Genomic DNA, 21,357 nt, shown 5'->3' with positions numbered 1-21,357 from the left:
ATGTTCCCATCAAGCCTGGGATTACGCTAAGAAGTTTTGGGAGGCCTTTAATGAAATTGAGAACTGTAGCAAAGAGAACACACTGGCGACTTCCAAGACCAATCTGCCCATGTGGGGAAAACTTCGCGAATCCCTGAATATGAATCCAGTAGAAACGCTACCCTCAAATTAGATGGAACCTACCTATACATGAGACCCACTCCATATGAGAGGGCATTACAAATAACCATTGCATCTGAATTTTTTCCGTGCAGGAGGCTCTCCATAGTATACCTGAATTCACCATCTATTGGTCATATTATCTGTTTATAGTTGTATTTCATAAAATGGATTCAAACAGTTTCACTGTCGAAAGCACCATCGTTTACATTTTAATTATAAATCAGTTTTTTTTTTAGCAATGAATTACTCCAATAACAAAAAATTAATTATGGGTGCAACAACATAATATATGTTCTTTGCAATATGATTCTCACAACAATGAATAAACATGACATAGTTCAAGTTACAAACACTACTAAAAAATAATTAAAAACATAAAATTTAAAGTCACAACCAAATTTAAAACTACGATATCCTACTATTGGCCATGAAATTACTAAAGTGCTCGATGAGGTCCGATTAAAACTGAGAATGAGTTTGTCATCTTGTTCATTCTCAAAAATAACATGACCATTTTAAAATGGCTGTTGAAATGTAAGGTGAAATCACACGGAGACCCCCTCATCTATATATTTTTGACACAAACACCCCTAATTTTAAAAAATGCCCAAAAGCACCCCCTCACCTATAACTACTAACCAATCAGCACCCTTTTGTTAAAAGACCGTTAAGATGAAGGGGTCAGCGTGAAGACTTTTAAAAGATGAAGGGTTAGTGTAGGCAATTTTTAAGGGGTAGAATCGTCATTTTCTCTCAATCCACTAACAGAGTTAGCCAATTTTTTATTTCATATAGATGAGAGGGTCTGAATGGATAATTTTAAACGTTAAGGGGTCTCCGTGTCCAAAATGTATAGATGAGGAGGTCTCCGTGTAATTTTACCAAAATGTAAGGAGAAAAATAAAGAATAAACAAATGTTTAAGTAGGACAGACATATTGAGGAAAACAAATTTTTGGAAAAGAGATAAAGTAGAAACTCTAGTAAAGTATATAGATTTAAGAAAAATTGGCTAGTTAAGATTAGGAAATGAATGTTTAAGTGTGTTTTTTAGAGAATGTTGTGGGGTGTGTGTAGGGGCGGAGCCAAAAATTCTTGGCAGTGGGGTCAATTTCCTATAGCACAAATTTTTTTTGTTTCATACTACTTGATAGTAAAAAAAAAAAACATTGACATGGTAAACAAAAAGGAGTTAAGTAGATATTTTTTGGGTTTTTCTGGGGGGAGAAGTGAGGATATTTTATTTTGCCCTCTTTTTTTCCTCAAGTTTCAAACTTTTAAACGGACTGGGGCAAATTGTAATGTAAAATTGGGATCAAGTAAGCAATTTTGGGGTGAAAACTATAACTATCTCCATTGTAATTTGGAAGGAGGGGGTCGGATGCCACCCCTTGTCTCAAGGTGGCTCCGCTACTGGGTGTGTGTGTATATATATATATTGGTTTGAGCTAATTTTCTCAAGCATAAGTTATTTTTTTGACTTTCTGCACTAGCATTGTACCTTTTGTTAAACCTTAATTCAAGATGGTCGTCAGCCGCTCTAACAAAACGACCAAGGCAACGTTTTCACTACAATTTTTTAGATTTAGTTAAGTTGTTCATACTAAATTAAATTTTCTATAACTTTTAATTTAGTTAACCAACTTGACTACAAATATTTATCGGAGGTTGAGGTCTTCTAAAAGGTGAGTGCTTCAAGTGATAACTTTACAAGTTTTAGCTCAAAGCAAAGCCCGAGAACTCTACGCCAGAATTGGTGGGAGCAATTTGGGTTCAGAAATCCAGAATTGTACCAATGGTCTTTCCTTCGTATTATCATTTCATCGGGTTCGGCTCTAGTCCAGAATGGTCCATTTGATGGCTGGGATCAACTCTATCAAATTCAAAACTCTAGATCTTGCCATGTCAAGCCCCCCCCCCCCCGACAAGGGTCCAGTCAAGTTATCTTGCAACGTCCAGTTTTGAACCATTTGTGGGTTCTTTTTGGGCCTACAATAATGATCGGAACCGTTTGTTTTTTAGAGCTCGTTGAGAACATTGACCACGCCAGAAATCACGTTGATCGGATATCAAATGATATGATTTCTAAATGGATTAAGTTTGTAAGGAAAAAAATATGCAACACTGGATTGCAACTCATTTGACGCAATATTCTGAAGATAAATGCATTTTGATATCATATAAAATGATATCTGATTAACGTGATTTTTGCATGCTCAATGTTTTCAACTAACTCTAAAAAATGAACAGCTTCAATCATTATTGTGGGCTTAAAGAGGACCCACAAATGATCCAAAGCTGAACCAAACTGATTGCAAGGCAACTTGACCGGACCTTGCCCCATTTCATCGCCATAATGTAACCATCCAAGCAAGGTACAACTTCTTATTCCGATTAACAAGAAGTACAACTTCTCATAGTATTATCAATTATGCTTACCAAGAAAAGCAACCTGTTTGGTTTGGAGTTGGAGGGAGATTTTTGAGAATAATAAATTTGAATTCCAGGTTATTAAAGGCTGGTCCAACCATAGTAGGTGGGATATCAAGCAATATGTCAACCTAAGATTCAATAGAATCTATAGAGGCTAACTCGCCCATATTGATTGACGAAATAATAAGTGGAGGAAGTTAGATATAGAAAATTTATTGAAAATTGTGCTCAGGAATTTTGATTTTTGAGACCCAAAACGAACAAGCCGAGTAGTATTGGCAATAGGCTTCCCCTCCGAGATACTGTACTCCGAGAGTATATTTTCTTCTCTCACATAATATGTGGAGCCTACATATGAATTCTGTGTGAGAGGAGAAAGTGTACTCCCGGACCACTGAATAATTTCCGTCTTGGTCGGTTGATTTTCGGCCCAACCCATTTCGGTTAAAACTGTGTGCGTACGTGCCTTCCTTTCAGTTCTGGGTTGACCCATCTCTCTCTCTCTCTAGATCCAACTTCCTCGTTTACGAGTCCTTATCCTGCCCTTCTATTGCTTCCTTGAAAGACCTATAAAAGATATGTAATAACAGTAACATATAATATTGAAAAAGATTACTTGTAAAATAGGAATAATCTTGAACGTGGGATTTTTAGTTGTTCTTGAGGTAAATTGCTCCTGTTTCCAAATGCTTATTCCATGAATAATACTTTCTGGGTTCTCTGTTTCGTTCAGGATTACTGTCAGTTTTTGTCGTTATGGCTCTGTTAGGTTATACTATTCAATAGGTTTTACCGTCTAAAATTGGATTTTACATTCTCTCTCCTTCTTTGTTAAGAAAGGTAATAATAATATGTTTCTTTAACAGATTTTTGTTTGCAGATTTGTTGTTTGTCCCTCTTGTAGATTTGTTTTATGCATTGAGATTGGATGGGTTTGTCTAATTGAGACTCTTTGTATGAGTTTCTTTTGCTTTTCCTCATGTGGGACTTTATAGGTTGTATTTAGTATTTGTCCATTATTATTAAGACTTCTACCCAATTGTTGAACCGTAAGGAGTGGGCTCTGCATTCAATTGGGTTTGCAGAAGGGAGGGCTGTGGTTTTCAAGAGATAAAGGCAGATTAGGTTTTATTACGTTGGTTCTGTTTAATCTTATAATAATCTAAACATCTAATCCATGAAAACTGTCTTGATTTTTCACGATTAATATCATGTTTTGGCCTCATGTCTAATTAGGTTTTGTACAATAGGCTTCTTACCGTCCATTTTTGGCCTCCTGCTTGATTAGATTGTACTACTCAATATATTATACCGTCTTTCTTATGATTACATACCATCTTTCTTATGATTTTAACTTCTTTTTTTGTTGAGAAAGAAATTGCTGCATCAGTGTGATATTATGTTGGCAGATTTTTTGTTGCTGCTTTTGGTTTTGTTTTTTTAGTGATTCTGTTTTTGTATGGGTCTCGTTGCTTTCCCTACGTCGTTTTTGTGGGTTGAAGTTGTTTCCACAGAAATTGAATTGGAGGAAATTTGGTACTTGTTCAATTTGTTAAAAGTTATGCCAAATTTTATAACCTAGGGATGACAATAGATTAGGTTTCACTATTTCTTATACTCTTTGGAACAGTTCTTATTCATGACAAGAATTTTGACATTGAAGGTGGAAATTATTTTGTTGGTTAGGTACAATTGTTCCTTCTGTGCTTCAAAAACTTGTAATTTCTTGTCACTCCCTTAAAGGTTTAATCTGCAGATCAGATTATTATATCTGTGTGCTGTACAATTTGCGATTTTAATGCATGTATTCATTGCTTGTTTTTCTATTTCTAGTTGTTTTAACATAATGTATTGTCTCTGACGTCAGTTTGTTTTTCTGCATTTCTGTTTTTTGCAGTTGAAAAAGAGATGGTGGTTGAATCCACTACAAACTTCTTCTCCTCAAGTATGTAAAGGCCATTTGTTCCAAGCTCCAGACCAGAATTTGATTGTTGAAAAAACATGAAGGTTTACATTTTCCTTTATGTGCATGATATTCACCATGGTATTGAGTTTCCTAAATTTTATGTGGAACTTCATTATTTCCTGCATTAGGAAACCTTGGGTATACAATGCATATTATGAACTGTTTCTGGGGAAGGATTTCATTGGGAATACGTAAAACCACATTTTTCTGATACTAACCCAGGATACATGATTAGTTATGCTTAAGTTTCAACTTTTCATCCATCATGTTTATGTAGTGACTTATGAGATATTGGATAGAAGTGTTTCTTGCACAAGTCTCGTAGAGAGCATGCATGTTATCATGACCCTGAGAAGTATGTCGCACAGCATCATGACTCTATGGCAACTAATGTGTATGTTTAACTAAATACACAAATTTACCTGGAGCTGATTTTGATTATACAAGCAAGGGAGTTGTTGCCTATATTGTAATAGCTTGATATACATTGTTGCCTATATTGTATCGGATCATTGAAATTCTATCGGGAAAGGGATGGTTTTACAGAGCTTGATATACATTGTTGCCTATATTGTAATAGCTTTTTTGGGACAATTGATAACTCATCAAATCTATGCTTTGTGTGTTCAGAAAGTCATGTTTCTAGGTAAGCCAAGTGACCGAGTTTTATACTTGTGAGCTTACGAAATTTATTTGCAGGATCATTCTTCAAAGAACATGCAGAAAAATGACAACAGCCTTGAGTCCTCAGGCAGCCCGCGCAGTCGGAAGGTATGATAATATTGTTTAAAGTAACATCCTTGACTGCTTTTCAACTGAACATTTAAGTTATATTTTACAATTCTTAGGATAAAAGAAAATTAGAGATGACAATTTTTACTCTTACTTCAAGTTGTATTCTTCATTTGTACAAGCAGATATCAGCTAGGTGGAATCCTGATGAAGCATGCAGGCCTGTCATTGATGAAGCTCTTATATTCTACCCGACTTTAGAGGTATTTTTCTTTCTCTTGCAGTGCGAATATGTGATTTTTACCTTGGTACCCGTACCCACAATTAATTATTTTCTTCGCGGTGATTCCAATTAGGAGTTTGAGGATACACTTGGTTACATAAACAAAATACGCCCAAAAGCTGAAGCATATGGTATATGTAGGATTGTACCACCTCCTTCCTGGATTCCACCTTGCTGTCTTAAGGAAAAAAGTATTTGGGAACATGCCAAATTTTCAACTCGAGTTCAACAAGTTGACTTGCTTCAGAATAGGGAACCCATGAGAAAGAAAAGAGGGCGGAAGCGGAAACGGGGGAGGCCTTCAAAAATGGGAAATTCCAGGAGACGTCCTAATTCTGAAGCTTGTGAATCAACCACCACTTCTGATAGTGATGAGAAGTTTGGTTTCCAGTCAGGATCAGACTTCACGCTTGAAGAGTTTCAACAGTATGCTAGTCATTTCAAAGATTGTTATTTTGGGGTGGAGGATGTGATAGAAGACTTGACTATCAATGAGATCAAACAGAAGAAGGGATGGGAACCCTCGGTTCAGGAAATTGAAGGCGAATACTGGCGGATTGTTGAGAAGCCAACGGATGAGGTCGAGGTATGGAAATATGTTGGCATCCTTTTCTCTTGTATTTATTTGTACCTTTTTAATTAGATGTGTATCAAGGGAAGAATACTTTTGTGTTCCATTTCCATAAAAATGACGGAAACATTTCTATTTCCTTGGAGACCAAAACGAAAAACTAGTGCAAATTCCAAAATTCCCATGTTTCCAACCGTACCTATCGAAAAAACACTGATACATGTAAAATTTGTACGAACCATACCTAAACATTGAGTTGTTTTGACAACTATTAGGACCATCCAATGATGACAAAATACATTCTCAATGATTTTTGACTTTTTTATTATGCTCCGGGTACATTTTCAAAATTCTTCTGAAACGTTTCCAAAATGTTTCCCGTTTCCTTGTCCCTAGCCATATGAAACAACATGCCAAAATGTCATTTTGATCCTTGCATGACGCATACAGTTTTCAAGACCAAAATAGAAAATACTGCTATCAATTTTTGTTATTGCAGGTATACTATGGAGCTGATCTGGAAACTGGATCATTTGGAAGTGGGTTCCCTAAGGCATCATCTTTGTTATCAGAAGAAGAATCTGATCAGTATACAGTTTCAGGCTGGAATTTAAATAACTTTCCTCGGCTGCCTGGTTCTGTATTATGTTTTGAACGATGTGAAATATCAGGAGTTTTAGTGCCGTGGCTTTATGTGGGGATGTGCTTCTCATCATTTTGTTGGGTAAGTGTTGCACTGCGTGTTTCTAAATTAAGGAAAAACATATTGGCAGTCCTTATACAGTTCGAATCAAATTGGATACGCTGAAATTGATGGATTTTGATGCTGCAACCTCACATTTATTTACCCATTCTTTGATAAAAGCATGTTGAAGATCACCATCTCTACTCTCTGAACTATTTACACTGGGGTGATCCAAAGATATGGTATGGAGTACCTGGAAGCCATGCTTGTGAGCTGGAGAATGCTATGAAAAAGCATCTACCAGATTTGTTCAAAGAGCAACCTGATTTGCTTCGTGAACTGGTAAGGGAACATTGCCTGTATGTGTGCGACGCCGTCATTAAGCAGCTAAGCTGGCATATGGGTGTTTGCTTTGAATGCTTGCATGCACACCACATATCTTTATTGGTGTGTTTTTGTGTATGTTGAAAATTTTGGAAAGGAACCCTGTTGGTTGCAAGTTTCAGGATCAATTTTGTGGAATATTTTTCTGACCACTGTTATTGAAAACAAACGCATCCACTACATTTTTGTACCTATTTTTAAGTGCAGTAGTTTTTGAGCTTATGAAAACATCTTTTTTATTTGTCCTCAGAAACGCGTTCTTCTCCAGAGAAATCATAAAAACAAGTTTCGAAAACTGCCAACAAAACATGTTTAATTTTTGAAAAAAAGATCTAGAAAACAGGTTCTGAAAACTGCAACTAAACATGTATAAACATCCAGAATATTCTGAGGTACGTTTGGTCACACCTTGTTCCTGAGTGTCTGACGTTAGTCAAATTTTGTTTGGCACCTTCCTCCCTGTATGTCCCTATATTTCACTCTAAGTAACTGTAGAAATCATATCCGGCAGATTTCACTGTTCCTCAATATGTTTCTGTCCGTATACTAATGTACTAAGTATACGATTGTTTTGATTCAACAGGTGACTCAGCTGTCTCCTTCAATTTTGAAGGATGAGGGGGTACCAGTGTATAGAGTTGTCCAGCATTCTGGGGAGTTTGTTCTTACTTTTCCGAGGGCATACCATTCTGGATTTAACTGTGGATTCAACTGTGCGGAGGCGGTGAATGTGGCCCCAATTGACTGGTTAGAACATGGGCAAACTGCAGTTGAGCTCTACAGCCAGCAACGTCGCAAGACATCAGTTTCTCATGACAAGTTGCTATTAGCATCAGCTAGGGAAGCTATCCATGTCCTTTCGGAGTTATCTGTTCTCAAAGAGGAGACTCCGAGAAGCTTGATTTGGAAAAGTGTATGTGGCAAGGATGGGATACTTACCAAGGCAGTTAAGGTAAATTAATGGATTTATATGTAGGGAAGTACTTATACATGCAAAAATTGTATGAACATAACTGCATGTTGGGGTGGAGCCAAGCTTTTTTGTTTTGTGGGGTCAAAGTCCTAATTAGAGTCATACATGATGCCTTTTAACCTATGTAATGATAGAGAAAATCAGTTTCTGAAAGATAATAAACATGGATATCATACAAAGGTGCATTTAATGTACGAAAGACCCTAGCAAAGTTCTATGTTTGGAAAGCGACGCATGATAATCCGATATGCAATACTACAATTCAAAGGGGAAGCCGATTAGTTACAATCTTCAGAACAAAACTAATTGTTCTTTTTGTTTTGACGGGGTGCTTGGGTTGATTCTACAATCTTTAGAACAAACTACAAGTTTAGGGGGACCAATTATGTAGAATAGATTCAACACATAGCACCAATAGAGGTTTGGGAATAGACACGCTTCTCTCTTATTCCCCCCACCCTTACATGAAACAAAAAGCATGGATGCATGTACCATCATGTTTGCATAGTGTTGGAAAGTTGCTCATGCACTCATCTAGTATACTGTTGTAATACATAGTTATATCCCTTATATTGTTGCACTTTTTATTCAGAAAAGGGTTCTCATGGAAGAGGAAAGAATAAGACTGCTTCCGACTGATTTGCAGTTCCTAAAGATGGAAGGAGATTATGACGCCAATGACGAGAGAGAGTGTTTTTCATGTTTCTATGACTTGCACCTCTCTGCTGTCTGTTGCAAGTGCTCCCCTGATAGGTTTGCATGTCTTAAACATGCAAACCTCATATGTTCCTGCGAGTCAGCCAGCAGATTTGTCCTTGTTCGTTACATGATGGATGAATTGAAATTGCTACTTGAAGCATTGGAGGGGAAATTAGATGCTTTAAAAGCATGGGCATTGGTAGGTCTTGAATCCGTTTCAGAATATAAAAAGGACATTATATATACATCTGGAACAAAATTTATAAAGCAAAGTGAACGTCTATCATGTTCACCAAAAACCAAAGATATTGAGATAAAGGACCCCTGCAGTTCATCATGTTTTATGGTTTCTTCAGATGTAGCTCCGCTAGATGTCAAGCAAGGAATTTTTAATCTATGTGAATCAGGCAACATGGTATGTGAGCGTCATGGTGAAGATCCAGTTATAACCAATGAAGATCACGTAAAGGAGAAATGCAGTTTTGATTTGAATCTTGACTTGTATGATGAAGAAGGAACTGATGGTTCTGATTCTTCTGGTTCACAAGTTCTTTCAAACAAAGATCATCCTTCTTGTTCAAGGGAGGCAGGTTTTTCATGGCCATCTGATGTTAAAAAGTTGTTTGGCATGGATCTTTTTGATTCACCCCATTCAAGTGTTCCATCGAACTGTCTGCTAAAAGATGAATGTGTACAGCAGTCCGACAGGAACAGGCTAACTTGTTCAGTGCAAAAGTTGAGATTTTGTGTTGATCCTCTAAATTATGGAACGTTAGTGCTAGGGAAGCTGTGGTGCAGCAAGCAGGCCATTTTCCCCTTAGGTATTGTTGTTTTGACTACTTGCATGGTTACCAAAAAAAATTCTTCACTGGAACAATTTTTTTAATTATCTTGAGTCTTGCAAGGAAAATTTATGATTGTCTTGGTTTGATATGTGCATGAAACATCACAGGATTCAGAAGCCGTGTGAAGTTTTATGATGTGCTAAATCCAAACAAAATGAGTAGCTATGTATCAGAAATTTCGAATGTTGGGCTCCTTGGGCCTTGGTTTAAGGTATTATCTAAGAATCCTTTTTAAGATATAGGCTACGTACGGAAATATCTTGTTTGTTGCAGATGTTATTTTTTTGTTTAGTAGGATTTTACCATGATGCTAATCTTCGACTAGTTGGATGAATGGATCATCCAATTGAAAAGTTTGATGTGTGCCAAGGAAATCATCAACAGAAAACATCAGTTTTTCTACTCTTTCTAATTTCCTTGACCATGGAGACTCTATATGCCAGTGGATTGGGAGCTTTCATAATGAATCCCCATTCGTTTTACCCATGCTTTTGAAGTAATTGGGAAGCTTCTTGTATGTCCGGGACAGAGCAGTCACTATTCTGATAATAGTTAGCTTTGTTCCATAGAACAGTATAACACTGTTAATGGAACTTGAAAATGTCAATGTAACTTCATGAAGAGAGGTATACGCAGTTTACCCTTGTGAATGGAAAGATACAAACGACACTTTTGTTGCAGATGATGAAGTTATCTTGAATATAGTAAGAAAAAAGCAGCAGCAAGAGAGTTTTAGGAAAAAAAAAAACTAAAGGCAGTTCTGGGTTACTTTAATTGGGCAGATGTGCTTGTTTTTCGTGAAAATACTCTGACAATAAAGACACTACTGACGCACAATCAGTAGAATATGTGTCCAAAATGAAAGCACATTGTTGCACTCCGAAAAACATGTCTAATTGGCATTTGTCTCATTTGGGTGTGTTCTCATTTGGGTGAGTTTGCAGGTTACCTTAGAGGGGTGCCCAACAGAGAGCTTTGCAAATATTTCAGCAGAAGAGTGTTGGGACATGGTGCTACAAAGGCTAAACCAAGAAATCGTAACCCAGAGGGATTTGGGGAATCAGGGAATGCCGCCTTTGCAACCTCCAGAAAGTATCAATGGGCTTGAAATGTTTGGGTTTCTCTCACCACCCATTATTCAGGTAACCCTACCGTGGCTTAATCCCATTTATTACCTCTTATACGAGAAGGGTCTCAACTGATGACGAATATTTACGTATACAATGACAATGATACTTGAAATATAGAAAAGCTTTCATACTCTAGTGGGGGCTGAAAATGAGTGGTGTAACCTCGCCATGGTTTAAGGGTTTTGAATGAGAAGTCTACTGGAGTAGATAAACAATAACCAACGTGGAAGCTGACCTTTAAATGAAGGAAATGAAAAAACCAACTATGACCATCCTATAAACATTGATAACTCAACAAACAGTTGTCTGCATGTTGTGCATGATTCCAATATATTCTTCTTACACCAGCTATTTCAACTTATGATTGAGTTTATGTCATTCTCTCGTCACTAATATCTAACTTAGGATCATTTCCATGCCGAATAATTTCAAAACCAGCACACAAGAATGGCAAAAAATTGAGATAAAAATAGAGTTGGTCAATTGCCACCTGGAGCTATAGAGGCCAAGCAAGAGGTTCAAAATTTGGTTCCATCTAGACATGCCTACCTAATAAGGAAAAAATGTTCCAATAGAAGAGGACTCCTTCCAACAGAAACAAATGAGTATTTTTTTGATGAAACAAATACTAAATTCATTGGATGGGTTTAAAATCAAAAGTACTGTCATTCCTTGGGACTTTTGATTTTAAACCAAAACCTTGCTCGCAGTGACTGAGCCAGGATTTACTTTCGGGAGTGTCACTGTTTAATAGGAGTTCACTTTTGTTAGTGCGTATTGACTGTTAAAATGCGAAGAGAAAGATTATGTATGTATTCGTTTAGTTAAATATTGTCATGGATCTTTTTTTTAAGAAGAAGAAAAGTTTGTCCAACTCTCTTGTGGTCTTCAAATTAAAGCCATTGAGATATTATGGTTATGATCAAACCGTTCATTTTTTAAAAGAAATCTTTCACAAATTTAACTTTATAAAGTACGAATTTGTCCGAATACCAGTAGGTGCCTAACTAAATTACTTAGCTTAAAAAAAAATTGGCCCCCCCCACTAGCTACCTCCGCCTCTGCTTGCTCGGTTGAAATTATTTTGTATTGATGCTCTATGTGGGTGTTTTCCCGTGTTTGTAAACCTCTCTCTCTCTCTGCGTGCGTGTGTAACTTATGTGCCATGTTGTGAGACTAGTCATGACAGTATTACACTTGAGTTCCACAATCTAATGGTGTAAGAGCATTGACAGGCTATCGAGGCTCTTGATCCTAACCATCAATCCGAGGAGTACTGGAACCACAAGCTTTCAATTGATGTCATCCCTGAAGTGCCAACGAGTTCGGGTGATGACAACTACCCTTTCGGATCAACTCAATCTGCAGCAGCGGAAAATCAAACAAGACTTTTCGGTTTTCTTCTAAAACAGCGAGAGCAAGATTTATCCTTAGTTGGTAGCAGTAATAAATTAACAATCCATGAAGAATCAGTGTGTAATTCGAGGATTATTGAAGAAGGCAAATCCTGAAGAACTGAAGACCGTGTATAGATTTTTGTGCAGCGAGTCAAGAAGCCCAGAATGGAGAGCGTTTCTCACAACATTAACTGAGGAGATGCAGAGAAACTGTAAATAAAGAGGACTATAATAAGCTCCAATTATTCTTTCTCTCGTTTAATTTTGGTTTTTTTAGTCATTTATTATTAGGTGCCCATTCTTTAGAAATTTCCTCATAAAAGGGAGAGCCCTGATCCTGAGTTGTCCGCTCAGGATGCTGAATTATTATTTTTTTCTTCTTTTCTGGCTAGAATTTTTGTATTGATTAGATGGTGGCATTTAACTTATAACAGAAAAGGCTTCCAGCACATACTACTTTTTATTAGCTATTTTTGAAATTTACATGCTACTATTTTCCTTTCGGTTTTTATCATCTAATTGAGAATCGGTAATCAGGAATATAGATTTAGGTGCCAGAAGACAGGAAGTTAGGAGTAAAACTCTTATTCCAAGCTATCTACAAGTCTAACTATTTTAATATTACTGACTTTTGATATTAATTCAAAAGAAGATATTGATCACTTTTGTTGATCATTAAAAAATGCAAAAAGATGCAAAAAGAAACGTTTCGGAGAAGGATGTGTGAATCTAAAACAAGAATTCGTTCCTTAATGTTATGAGGTTGTCCAAGGGCGAGTTCCTTGAGGTGATACTGAGACTTGAAATACTGCGAGTTCCTTATTTGTAGATTTGATAATCAAAATTCCTTTTAGAGATATAAATGATGGAAAATGTTTTTGCCCATTGAGTCGTCGAGTCTATAGCTAGCGAGAGTACTAGTAGTACTGTTGATCATTGGAACACCAATTCCTTAGATGCATGCATGCATATACCAAAATGCCGCTCTCACAAAGACGAAGAGTGTGGTGCTCACAGTAGCATCCGCTTCCACACACTCGAGATCGAGAGAGAGAGAGAGAGAGGGTTCGGGCGTGTCCGGTGCATGGCTGATTCATTTAGAGTTGGTTCAAAGGGGTCAAGTGACCGGTCCCTAGTCTGCCTTTTGTATCCTTACAATGGTACTGGTATTCTGCACCATTCCCTTTACACTATCTTTCACTTGTTCCTTTTGTAATTACACTTTGTGTGTGTGCCCACGCCAAATTCTGCTTCCTAAGAGAATTTGCTTTTCTTGTGATCCGCAATTCCATGCATGTCTCAGTGGATTTGTGCATCTAATTTCTGGGTTTCAATTATGGCCTTGAACATTCTCGATCATCACCTGGCTTAATACGTAAATTGCTACTCCCCCCCTGACACCCCACCCCCCCGGCCCCACCCCCCATTTCCCTCCTTACTCCTTCCCCCCGCCCCCGCCCCCACCCCCCCCCCAGCCTTCCCTTTTTGTTTTCTTTTTTTTTTTATCAAACCCCAAACTTCTTTAAAACTCGGATTATCCCCCGGCCCCCCACCCAAAAAACATCCGGCCCCCCTCCCCTCTTAAAACACCTTCACTTTTTAAATTTAATTTTTATTTTATCAAACCCCATACTTCCTTAAAATCCGGATTATCCCCCGGCCCCCCCTCCCCTCTTAAAACACTTTCACCTTTTAAATTTAATTTTTATTTAATTAATTTTATCTTATTTATTTAATTTCTACAAATACACCGGGTCAAAAATCGTATTTTTTTGATCATTTTATTTTAAATGGTCATAATGAATTTTTTGCTCTAAGACCTTTCAACAAACATCCTAAAACTCATTTTTTAGTTTCAAGACTCTCTTAGGGTGTTCATTGAAAGGCTTTGGAGGCAAAAATTTATTACGACCATTTATGATGAAATGATCAGAAAATAACATCTTTGCACCGGTTCAAACAGATTGAAAATTGAAACATTTATTTTTGTAATTATATTTTTATTAGACTTGAACCTAGAATTAGACTTCAACCATAAAGCAAATATAGGGGGGGGGCCATATGGGGTGAGGAGAGAGGTCCTCATTTTCCTATAAATAGAACCCTTTGTGAAACCATTCAATTCACACCTTGAACCTCTCCAACTTTTCTCTCTAGAAACTTTGTGTTTGCTCTTTGTTCTTATTTTGTTCTTGGTATTATTGAATTTCTTCTTGAGTTCTTCAAGAAACTCAACCCAAGGCTGCCACCAAACCACCACCCGACCAGCCTCTTGATCCAAAATATTTAGTAGTTTAGTCAATATTTATTTATCTCTTTCAAAGCTACCGTAAGCTTACCGTAAGAAGTCACTTTGTTCGATAGCCACATTCATCTTCCGTAAGCTACCGTAACCTTCTGTTATATTTTATTTTTGTGTTTAAAAATGCATATTAAGTTAAAGTACTAAAGATAGCTAGCAAACTTATTCTACTAAAATTACTAGTCTAAAGCACAAGTGGTTTCCACTCCAAAGGTGTCCGTCCATGTGACACTATGCTTTATGATCATTTTTACAATTGTGGAGTAATCCGAGGCTAACACCCTCGAAAGTTTGTCAACAAGTCTGGCTTCGTACCGACTAAGGAAGGAATGGTGATTCTAACTGGACTTGTCCGACCATCCGACCTGGGACTTTCCTGGTTATTTCTATGTCAAACATAGTCCACAAAATTTAGAATAATGATTTTCGGTGAAAATTTAGCATGGTTACTTAGGCTTTCTTCACAGACTATGTATTTGTCAAATTTTTTAGGAACGCCGCAGCGGAGAATTCGGGACGGAATAATGGATGACTACAACTTTTCAATTTCAGATAGTTGGTCATTTGAGAATGATGTTCGTAGTGAGGAGAGTATCTCCCACAATAGTCGCGATTATACACTAGAATTTACCATCGACCAGGTTAGTTTTTATTGTTATTGTTTTGCATATTCGTTATTTATGTTAAGACTGGTTAATGTTGTATTTATACATATTCGTTTTTTTTATATAGATTTTTGAAAGTAGAGAAGATATGTTAGCTTGGGCACGGAGCGTTGGTCTAAAATATGATATTGTGGTGGTTATTTTAAATTCTGCTAAGTTAAAAGGCGGCAAATTGCCGAAATGCATTCTTGGTTGTGAAAGAGGAGGAAAGTACGAACCTCCACGGAATCATGTTGAAGGGCAATCCTTGCAAAGAAGCACTGGGACTAGAAAATGCGATTGCCCATTTCAACTGCGAGGTATACCACAACATCCATACGGTAGCAGGTGGGGTTTAGAGGTTATTAGTGGTGTCCATAACCATGAAATAGCAAAACATATTGAGGGCCACGAGTACCCGTCAAGGCTAAAACCAATAGAGAAACAATTTGTGGTCGACATGGCCAACAGCACTGCGCCTCGTGAGATTCTTAATATTTTGAAGCAAAAAGACCCGTCAAACACTACGGGAATCAAGAGCATTTATAACACCATTTTTTCAAACAAAGCAGTCAAACTGGAGGGTCTAACTCCTATTCAGTATGTCATACGTCAATTACTTAAGAAACATTACCTCCATCAATTTCTTACAAATCCGGATACTAACGAAATCACAGATATTATTTGGGTTCATCCTATGAGTCTAGAGCTATCTGTCAACTTTCCGTCTGTACTGATCATTGATGCCACGTACAAGACCAATGAGTATCGAAAACCACTATTGGAGGTTGCGGGTATCACATCCACATGGCGAACTTACTCGCTTATGTTCGTTTATCTTAGTAATGAGAGAGAAGAGACATTGACATGGGCATTGGATAACTTAAAAAACTGGATGCTTCAAAAGGGGGCGTCGATGCCATTGGTGTTTGTTTCAGATCGGGATTTAGCGCTTATGAACGCCATTGAAGCATGTTTCCCTACGGCACGTCACATCTTGTATATTTGACACATAAATCAGTGCGTCATGAAGAACTGCAGTCGTGTGCTTGGTCCGGAATGGAAGCGCTTCATCAAGTCATGGCACTCGCTTATCAATTCATCTACACCTTCGTCTTTCGAACATAAGTGGCAAGCCATGTGCGACGATTTTCGCCAGTTCCCGTATGTCATAACTTACCTGTGGCAAACATGGTTAAGGTCGTACAAAGAGCGGTTTGTTTCAGCATGGACAGATACATGTATGCACCTCGGAAGCAATTCAAGTCAAAGGTAAAATCGCTTTTTGACTTTACTATTAAAATTTTGTGCATTTCTCTACTACACGAAGAAATACTTTTTGATACTTTCCTATTTAAACACAGTGCATTATTCTATTACAGGGCAGAGTCTGCACATGCGAGGCTAAAGCTATATTTGGGGGATACTATGTCATCGCTACAAACATCTTTTGATAAAATAGAAAAGATGTTGAAAAATCAGTTCGGGGAAATTAAGAAGTCGTTCGAGAAATCATTGAACATTCCACGCCACAAACAATTGCGTGACGACATTTTTGATCAGGTTAGGTGTCGCATTTCATTAGAGGCAATGGAGTTCATACATGATCAGCTAGAAACCGCTTTAGAAGTATCCCCCCACATTGTTGGCTATTGCAACTGTACGATCAAAATCACACATGGATTGCCATGCATGCACAATCTTGCATATTATCGTTCCATTTCCACTCCAATTCCGCTATGGAGTATCCACGCTCATTGGACTAGGTTGTCTATGCACGCAACCGAGTTTAATGAAGAGGGAGCACGACCTGACAGGACATCTCAGGTCGTTGAGATATTAGATGGGATGGATCCACCTATGCGAGAGCATATCATAGACAGGATTATCGATATGGCAGATCCATCTTGTAGCACAGTTCGACCTCCATCGTACAACACAAAACATAGAGGTCGACCTACAGATAGAGATGAGCAAAGTACACGTCGCGTACCTTCTTTCTCAGAAGCATCCACTTCAGGATCAAAGACTGCAATATCGCGAGTGAGAGGGAGAGGGAGACGTGGGAGGGGTTTTGGGGCTCACAAAACTCAATTTATAGTTCCATCCATCACTGATCGCTACATTCAACGATTACCTCAGGCTTATCAACGTTATGTTTCCCACACTGTTGACGTGCTTGGTGATGGTCATTGTGGATTCAGGGCGATAGCTGCACTAATCGGGTATGGTGAAAATGATTGGAGTCGAGTACGAGAGGAGCTTATTGAAGAGATTCGACAAAATTTTTATCTATACAGTGTGATTTATCCAGTACATGATTGGCCAAATCATTTACTAATTTTACTGAATTGGTTCGAGCCTACAGCACCACAAAATCATTGGATGGAGGCTATGACTTTGGGAGTTGTCATCGCAACAAGGTACAACCTTGTACTGCATACATTTGATGAGGATGTTTACGGTTGTTTTACTTATTTGCCATTGAGGTCCCCTCCAGTTCCAGTCGAATACCGCTGGGAAATTGCTATTGCCCGTGTTCACAACAATCACTTCGTGCAAATTTTCTTAGAACCTCATTATCCCGTACCACCCATCCCAACATGGTGGGAGGAGAATTCATCGGATGAAGCTAAAGGATGGGCTGCCAGTTATGAAACACGTTTGCTATTGTGGTACGAAGTAATGAGTATAAGCATGCCGGGAGCAGCATTTGGAGAAGATATTGATTAAAATTTGTGTTTTTATGTATTTTCATGTTTTGACAATATGTACTCAATTATAATAAAATGAAAATTTATTATTGTTCATTACAAGTTATTTTTATTATTCATTGTTAAGACTAAAAAAAAGAAGAAGAATGGATGTAAATGGGAAAAGAAACAAATAAAGAAAATAGAAAAGATTATTAAAATAATAAAAAAAGGTTCAAAGTGGAAGGAAACAAAAGGAAATAGAGAGAAAAAAAAATAAAAAAAAATTATAATCTAACAAAAAAGAAACAAAAGGAAATAAAGAAGAAAAAAGAAGGAAAAAAAAAATTTAATGAAAAGTGGGAGGAACAGGAGAAGGGGGGAGGGGAGGGGGTAAAATGGGAAATGGGGGGGGGGGGGGGGGTGGGGTGTGGAGTAGCAGCTCTCCTTAATATTGTAGTCAACAAACTTATTAATAAGTAAATAAATATGCTAATTAATCATCGATCTCATCACTCACAATCAAGTGATCGATGACAGAAAGCACAACATCAATTAATACGAAAAATGTTAGAAAGCACAACATCAAGGAGCAATATGGGCTCGCGACCCTTATATGGGCGTAGCGTATCTATGGACAGCGCGTGGCTCCCACGCGCGGGGGCACGTGCGGCGCAACTAAGGCGCCATGTGGCGAGCTAGGGTTCGTCGGTCAAACCGTCAACCCCGCAAAGGATGAGTTCACGTGTCGCATGCCCATTGGCTGGTTAAAAAGTCAACAGTTGCGTTCATTGACCCTTCCTGCAATTGCCCCCCACGCGCACGGGTGAGTCACGCACGCGTATAATGGATAGGACGGTTCAAATCTTCGTGATGATGAATCGACAAGTACAGGCTAGCTAGGGACATTAATTTATATAACTTTAGACATATATAGTGTAGTATAGATGATGAGAAAACTTTTAGGTCTTGAAACTGTTTCAGAATATGAAAAAAAAAGGACATTATATATATATATCGGGACGGTTCAAGGGACACCCAAAAAAACACCTAAAAAAACACTCCAAATCTCAAACTCATAGCTCCCGATCAAATTTTTATGATCTGAACTGTTCAATATGTGCAGAATGTGATTTTAAAGGTGCCCTCGAGAAATTAACAAAAAAAATGATCTGGAAAGGCTTGATTTGAGCAGTTTTTATTTGAACCGTTCAATAAAAAACTGTTTGAAACTGTTCGGATCAAGCCCTTCTCGGTCATTTTTTTTGTTAATTTCTCACGGGTATCCTTAAAATCATGTTCTGATCACATTGAGCGGCTTGGATCATCAAAATTTGATCGAAAACTATGAGGTGTTTTTTTGGGTGTCTCCGGAACCGCCCCGTATATATATATATATATATATATATATATATATATATATATATATATATATATATATATATATATATAGATGCATTTGGAACAAAATTTATAAAGCAAAGTGAAGGTGTACGTGTATATATATATATATACACACACCTTGTTCGCCAATAACAAAAGATATTGGGATAATGGACCCATGCATGCAGTTCATCGGTCATATATATATGTTTTAGGATTTATTAGTTAGCTCCGCTAGACATGAATTAAGCAAGGAATTTTTAATCATCTATATATATATATATATGCGATCGAATTCAGGCAACATATATATATGCAGGCCGGTACACGTGCGTATGTGATGAGCGTCATGGAGAAGAAGATCCATCCAGTTCCAATTAGTTAATTAATTATAACCAATGAAGATCCTGCCAGTTCATTATATCGATCTTAACTTGTATTATTAATTAATTAATTAATTAAATGATAAGATATGATATTGATGAAGAAGCTAGCTAGGCAGTACTACTGATCATGACGGTTAATTAATTCTGATTGCTCTGGCCGGTTAACAAGTTACTCCCTAGCTATCTTAATTGGTCAAGGGAGGCGGCCGAGCTTTTCAACACCGTATATACTATATATGTATATATGATATAATGTTATTAATTATTAAAAATTACTAAGTTGTTAATTTGGCATGGCATGGATCCTAATTAATTACTAGCTAGCTTGTATCACCAACGTACCAAAGTCAACAATCAATCATCAGATCTGTAACAAGAGAAACTAGTACTATTCTAGTATTCCTTCCGTCCCTAAATGTTTAGCACTTTTGGGAGTTTTAACTTTTAAGGAAGAAATATTATTGTATTGTACAAAAATTAAGTGTTCAATCTTACCTTTCTAGTGTACTTTGAAAAGTACTTGAAAATTTGAATTTGAAATTTTGTGCCCAAAAGAAAAGGGTAACATGGAAAGTTTACCATATTTTGCTTTTGACTTTTCAAAATGGACAAATTATATGGGACAATAAAAAGTATGAAAGTGCCAAACATTTAGGGACGGATGGAGTACTATTTTTGATTGACTACAATATAATGCATGGGTGGAAATGAAGAAGAATTTAAACAACATCAAAACCAATTGGTTCCCTATATTATCATATCCCTACTACGTACACAAACAGGGCACGCACTCTTCTGACCATAGTTCTGAATATCGTTTCGGACAGAGTACCGGTTTTTCTACTAGTACGGTACGTACCGGTACTGGTCAGGTACCGGGTACCGTTTCGGATTTACCGCAACTACAATATATATAATAATTATATATAATTATAATTCAAAAAAATCCCGCATATCATACAATTCATCATAAAATATCTCTAGTCTTACATTGCTTAGTTACAAAACTCTTTTCCACTTTAAATGACTTTGCACACTAGTGAACTTGTGAATGAGAACCCAATAAGAGGTCTCGCGCGCTCGGAAAAATGTGCCGTGGCCGAAGACAATTTGAAAAAATTGATTCGGAAACCAATTAACCGGATGCGCGTCACGGGTTATTCGCGCGCAGGGGGGTGCAAATCCCGGATTTGAGCCTCGCGCACGTAATATGGTTAAGCCCACGTTTTGCTAAAATTCTGAAAAACATTTTTTTATTTTTTTTGGGAAAAAAATATCTGAAACATTTTTTTTTTCCTTTTTTTGACCAAAAATAATAACTAGACCGGAAAAAAAAAATGATGCAAAATCTCGGCCGGAATTTCCGGTACGCCGGTACCGGCCGGTTTTTTCCGAGATGACCAGTATCGTCCGGTATTGACCGGTATTTTGTCCGGAACGGTATTGGAGAGTTAGGGTACCGGTTTCTCTGAAATTCGGTACGTACCGGCCGGTACGGTACGGGATTAATAACTATGCTTCTGACACTCAATTCTCACACACCACCACCAACATCTACTTCCGACTCTCCAACTCTATTCTATTTTTATTATTATTATTATTATTATTATTAAAAACATCAACAAGAATTAATAACCCCAATATCTAAACAGCCAAACTAGCTAAGCTATAACTGCAGATCGAGAAAACA

At 37.5% G+C, this 21,357-nt stretch overlaps 1 protein-coding gene and 1 pseudogene across 1 annotated transcript; both read left to right on the top strand.

Moving 5' to 3' along the window:
* The first annotated feature begins 3,080 nt into the window (after positions 1-3,080).
* Positions 3,081-12,708, top strand: LOC131313013 (lysine-specific demethylase JMJ14-like; annotated as a pseudogene).
* A 2,852-nt stretch (positions 12,709-15,560) lies between these two features.
* Positions 15,561-17,938, top strand: LOC131313915 (uncharacterized). The gene is made up of 2 exons (XM_058342409.1): positions 15,561-16,477; positions 16,588-17,938. The coding sequence occupies exons 1-2, from the start codon at positions 16,233-16,235 to the stop codon at positions 17,936-17,938; spliced, it is 1,596 nt and encodes a 531-aa protein (XP_058198392.1). The 5' UTR covers positions 15,561-16,232.
* The last annotated feature ends 3,419 nt before the right edge of the window (positions 17,939-21,357 follow it).

Source organism: Rhododendron vialii, chromosome 13a, assembly GCF_030253575.1.
Source record: "Rhododendron vialii isolate Sample 1 chromosome 13a, ASM3025357v1".
Taxonomy (NCBI): domain Eukaryota; kingdom Viridiplantae; phylum Streptophyta; class Magnoliopsida; order Ericales; family Ericaceae; genus Rhododendron; species Rhododendron vialii.
Note: the sequence above shows the minus strand (reverse complement) of the source record. Positions and strands in the feature narration are given on the sequence as shown.

Excerpts from the sequence above, each read along its gene's own strand:
- LOC131313915 (XM_058342409.1), top strand. The coding sequence starts at position 16,233 with ATGAAGAACTGCAGTCGTGTGCTTGGTCCGGAATGGAAGCGCTTCATC. Across the intron at positions 16,478-16,587 it reads GGAAGCAATTCAAGTCAAAG|GGCAGAGTCTGCACATGCGA; the intron begins GTAAAATCGCTT and ends ATTCTATTACAG.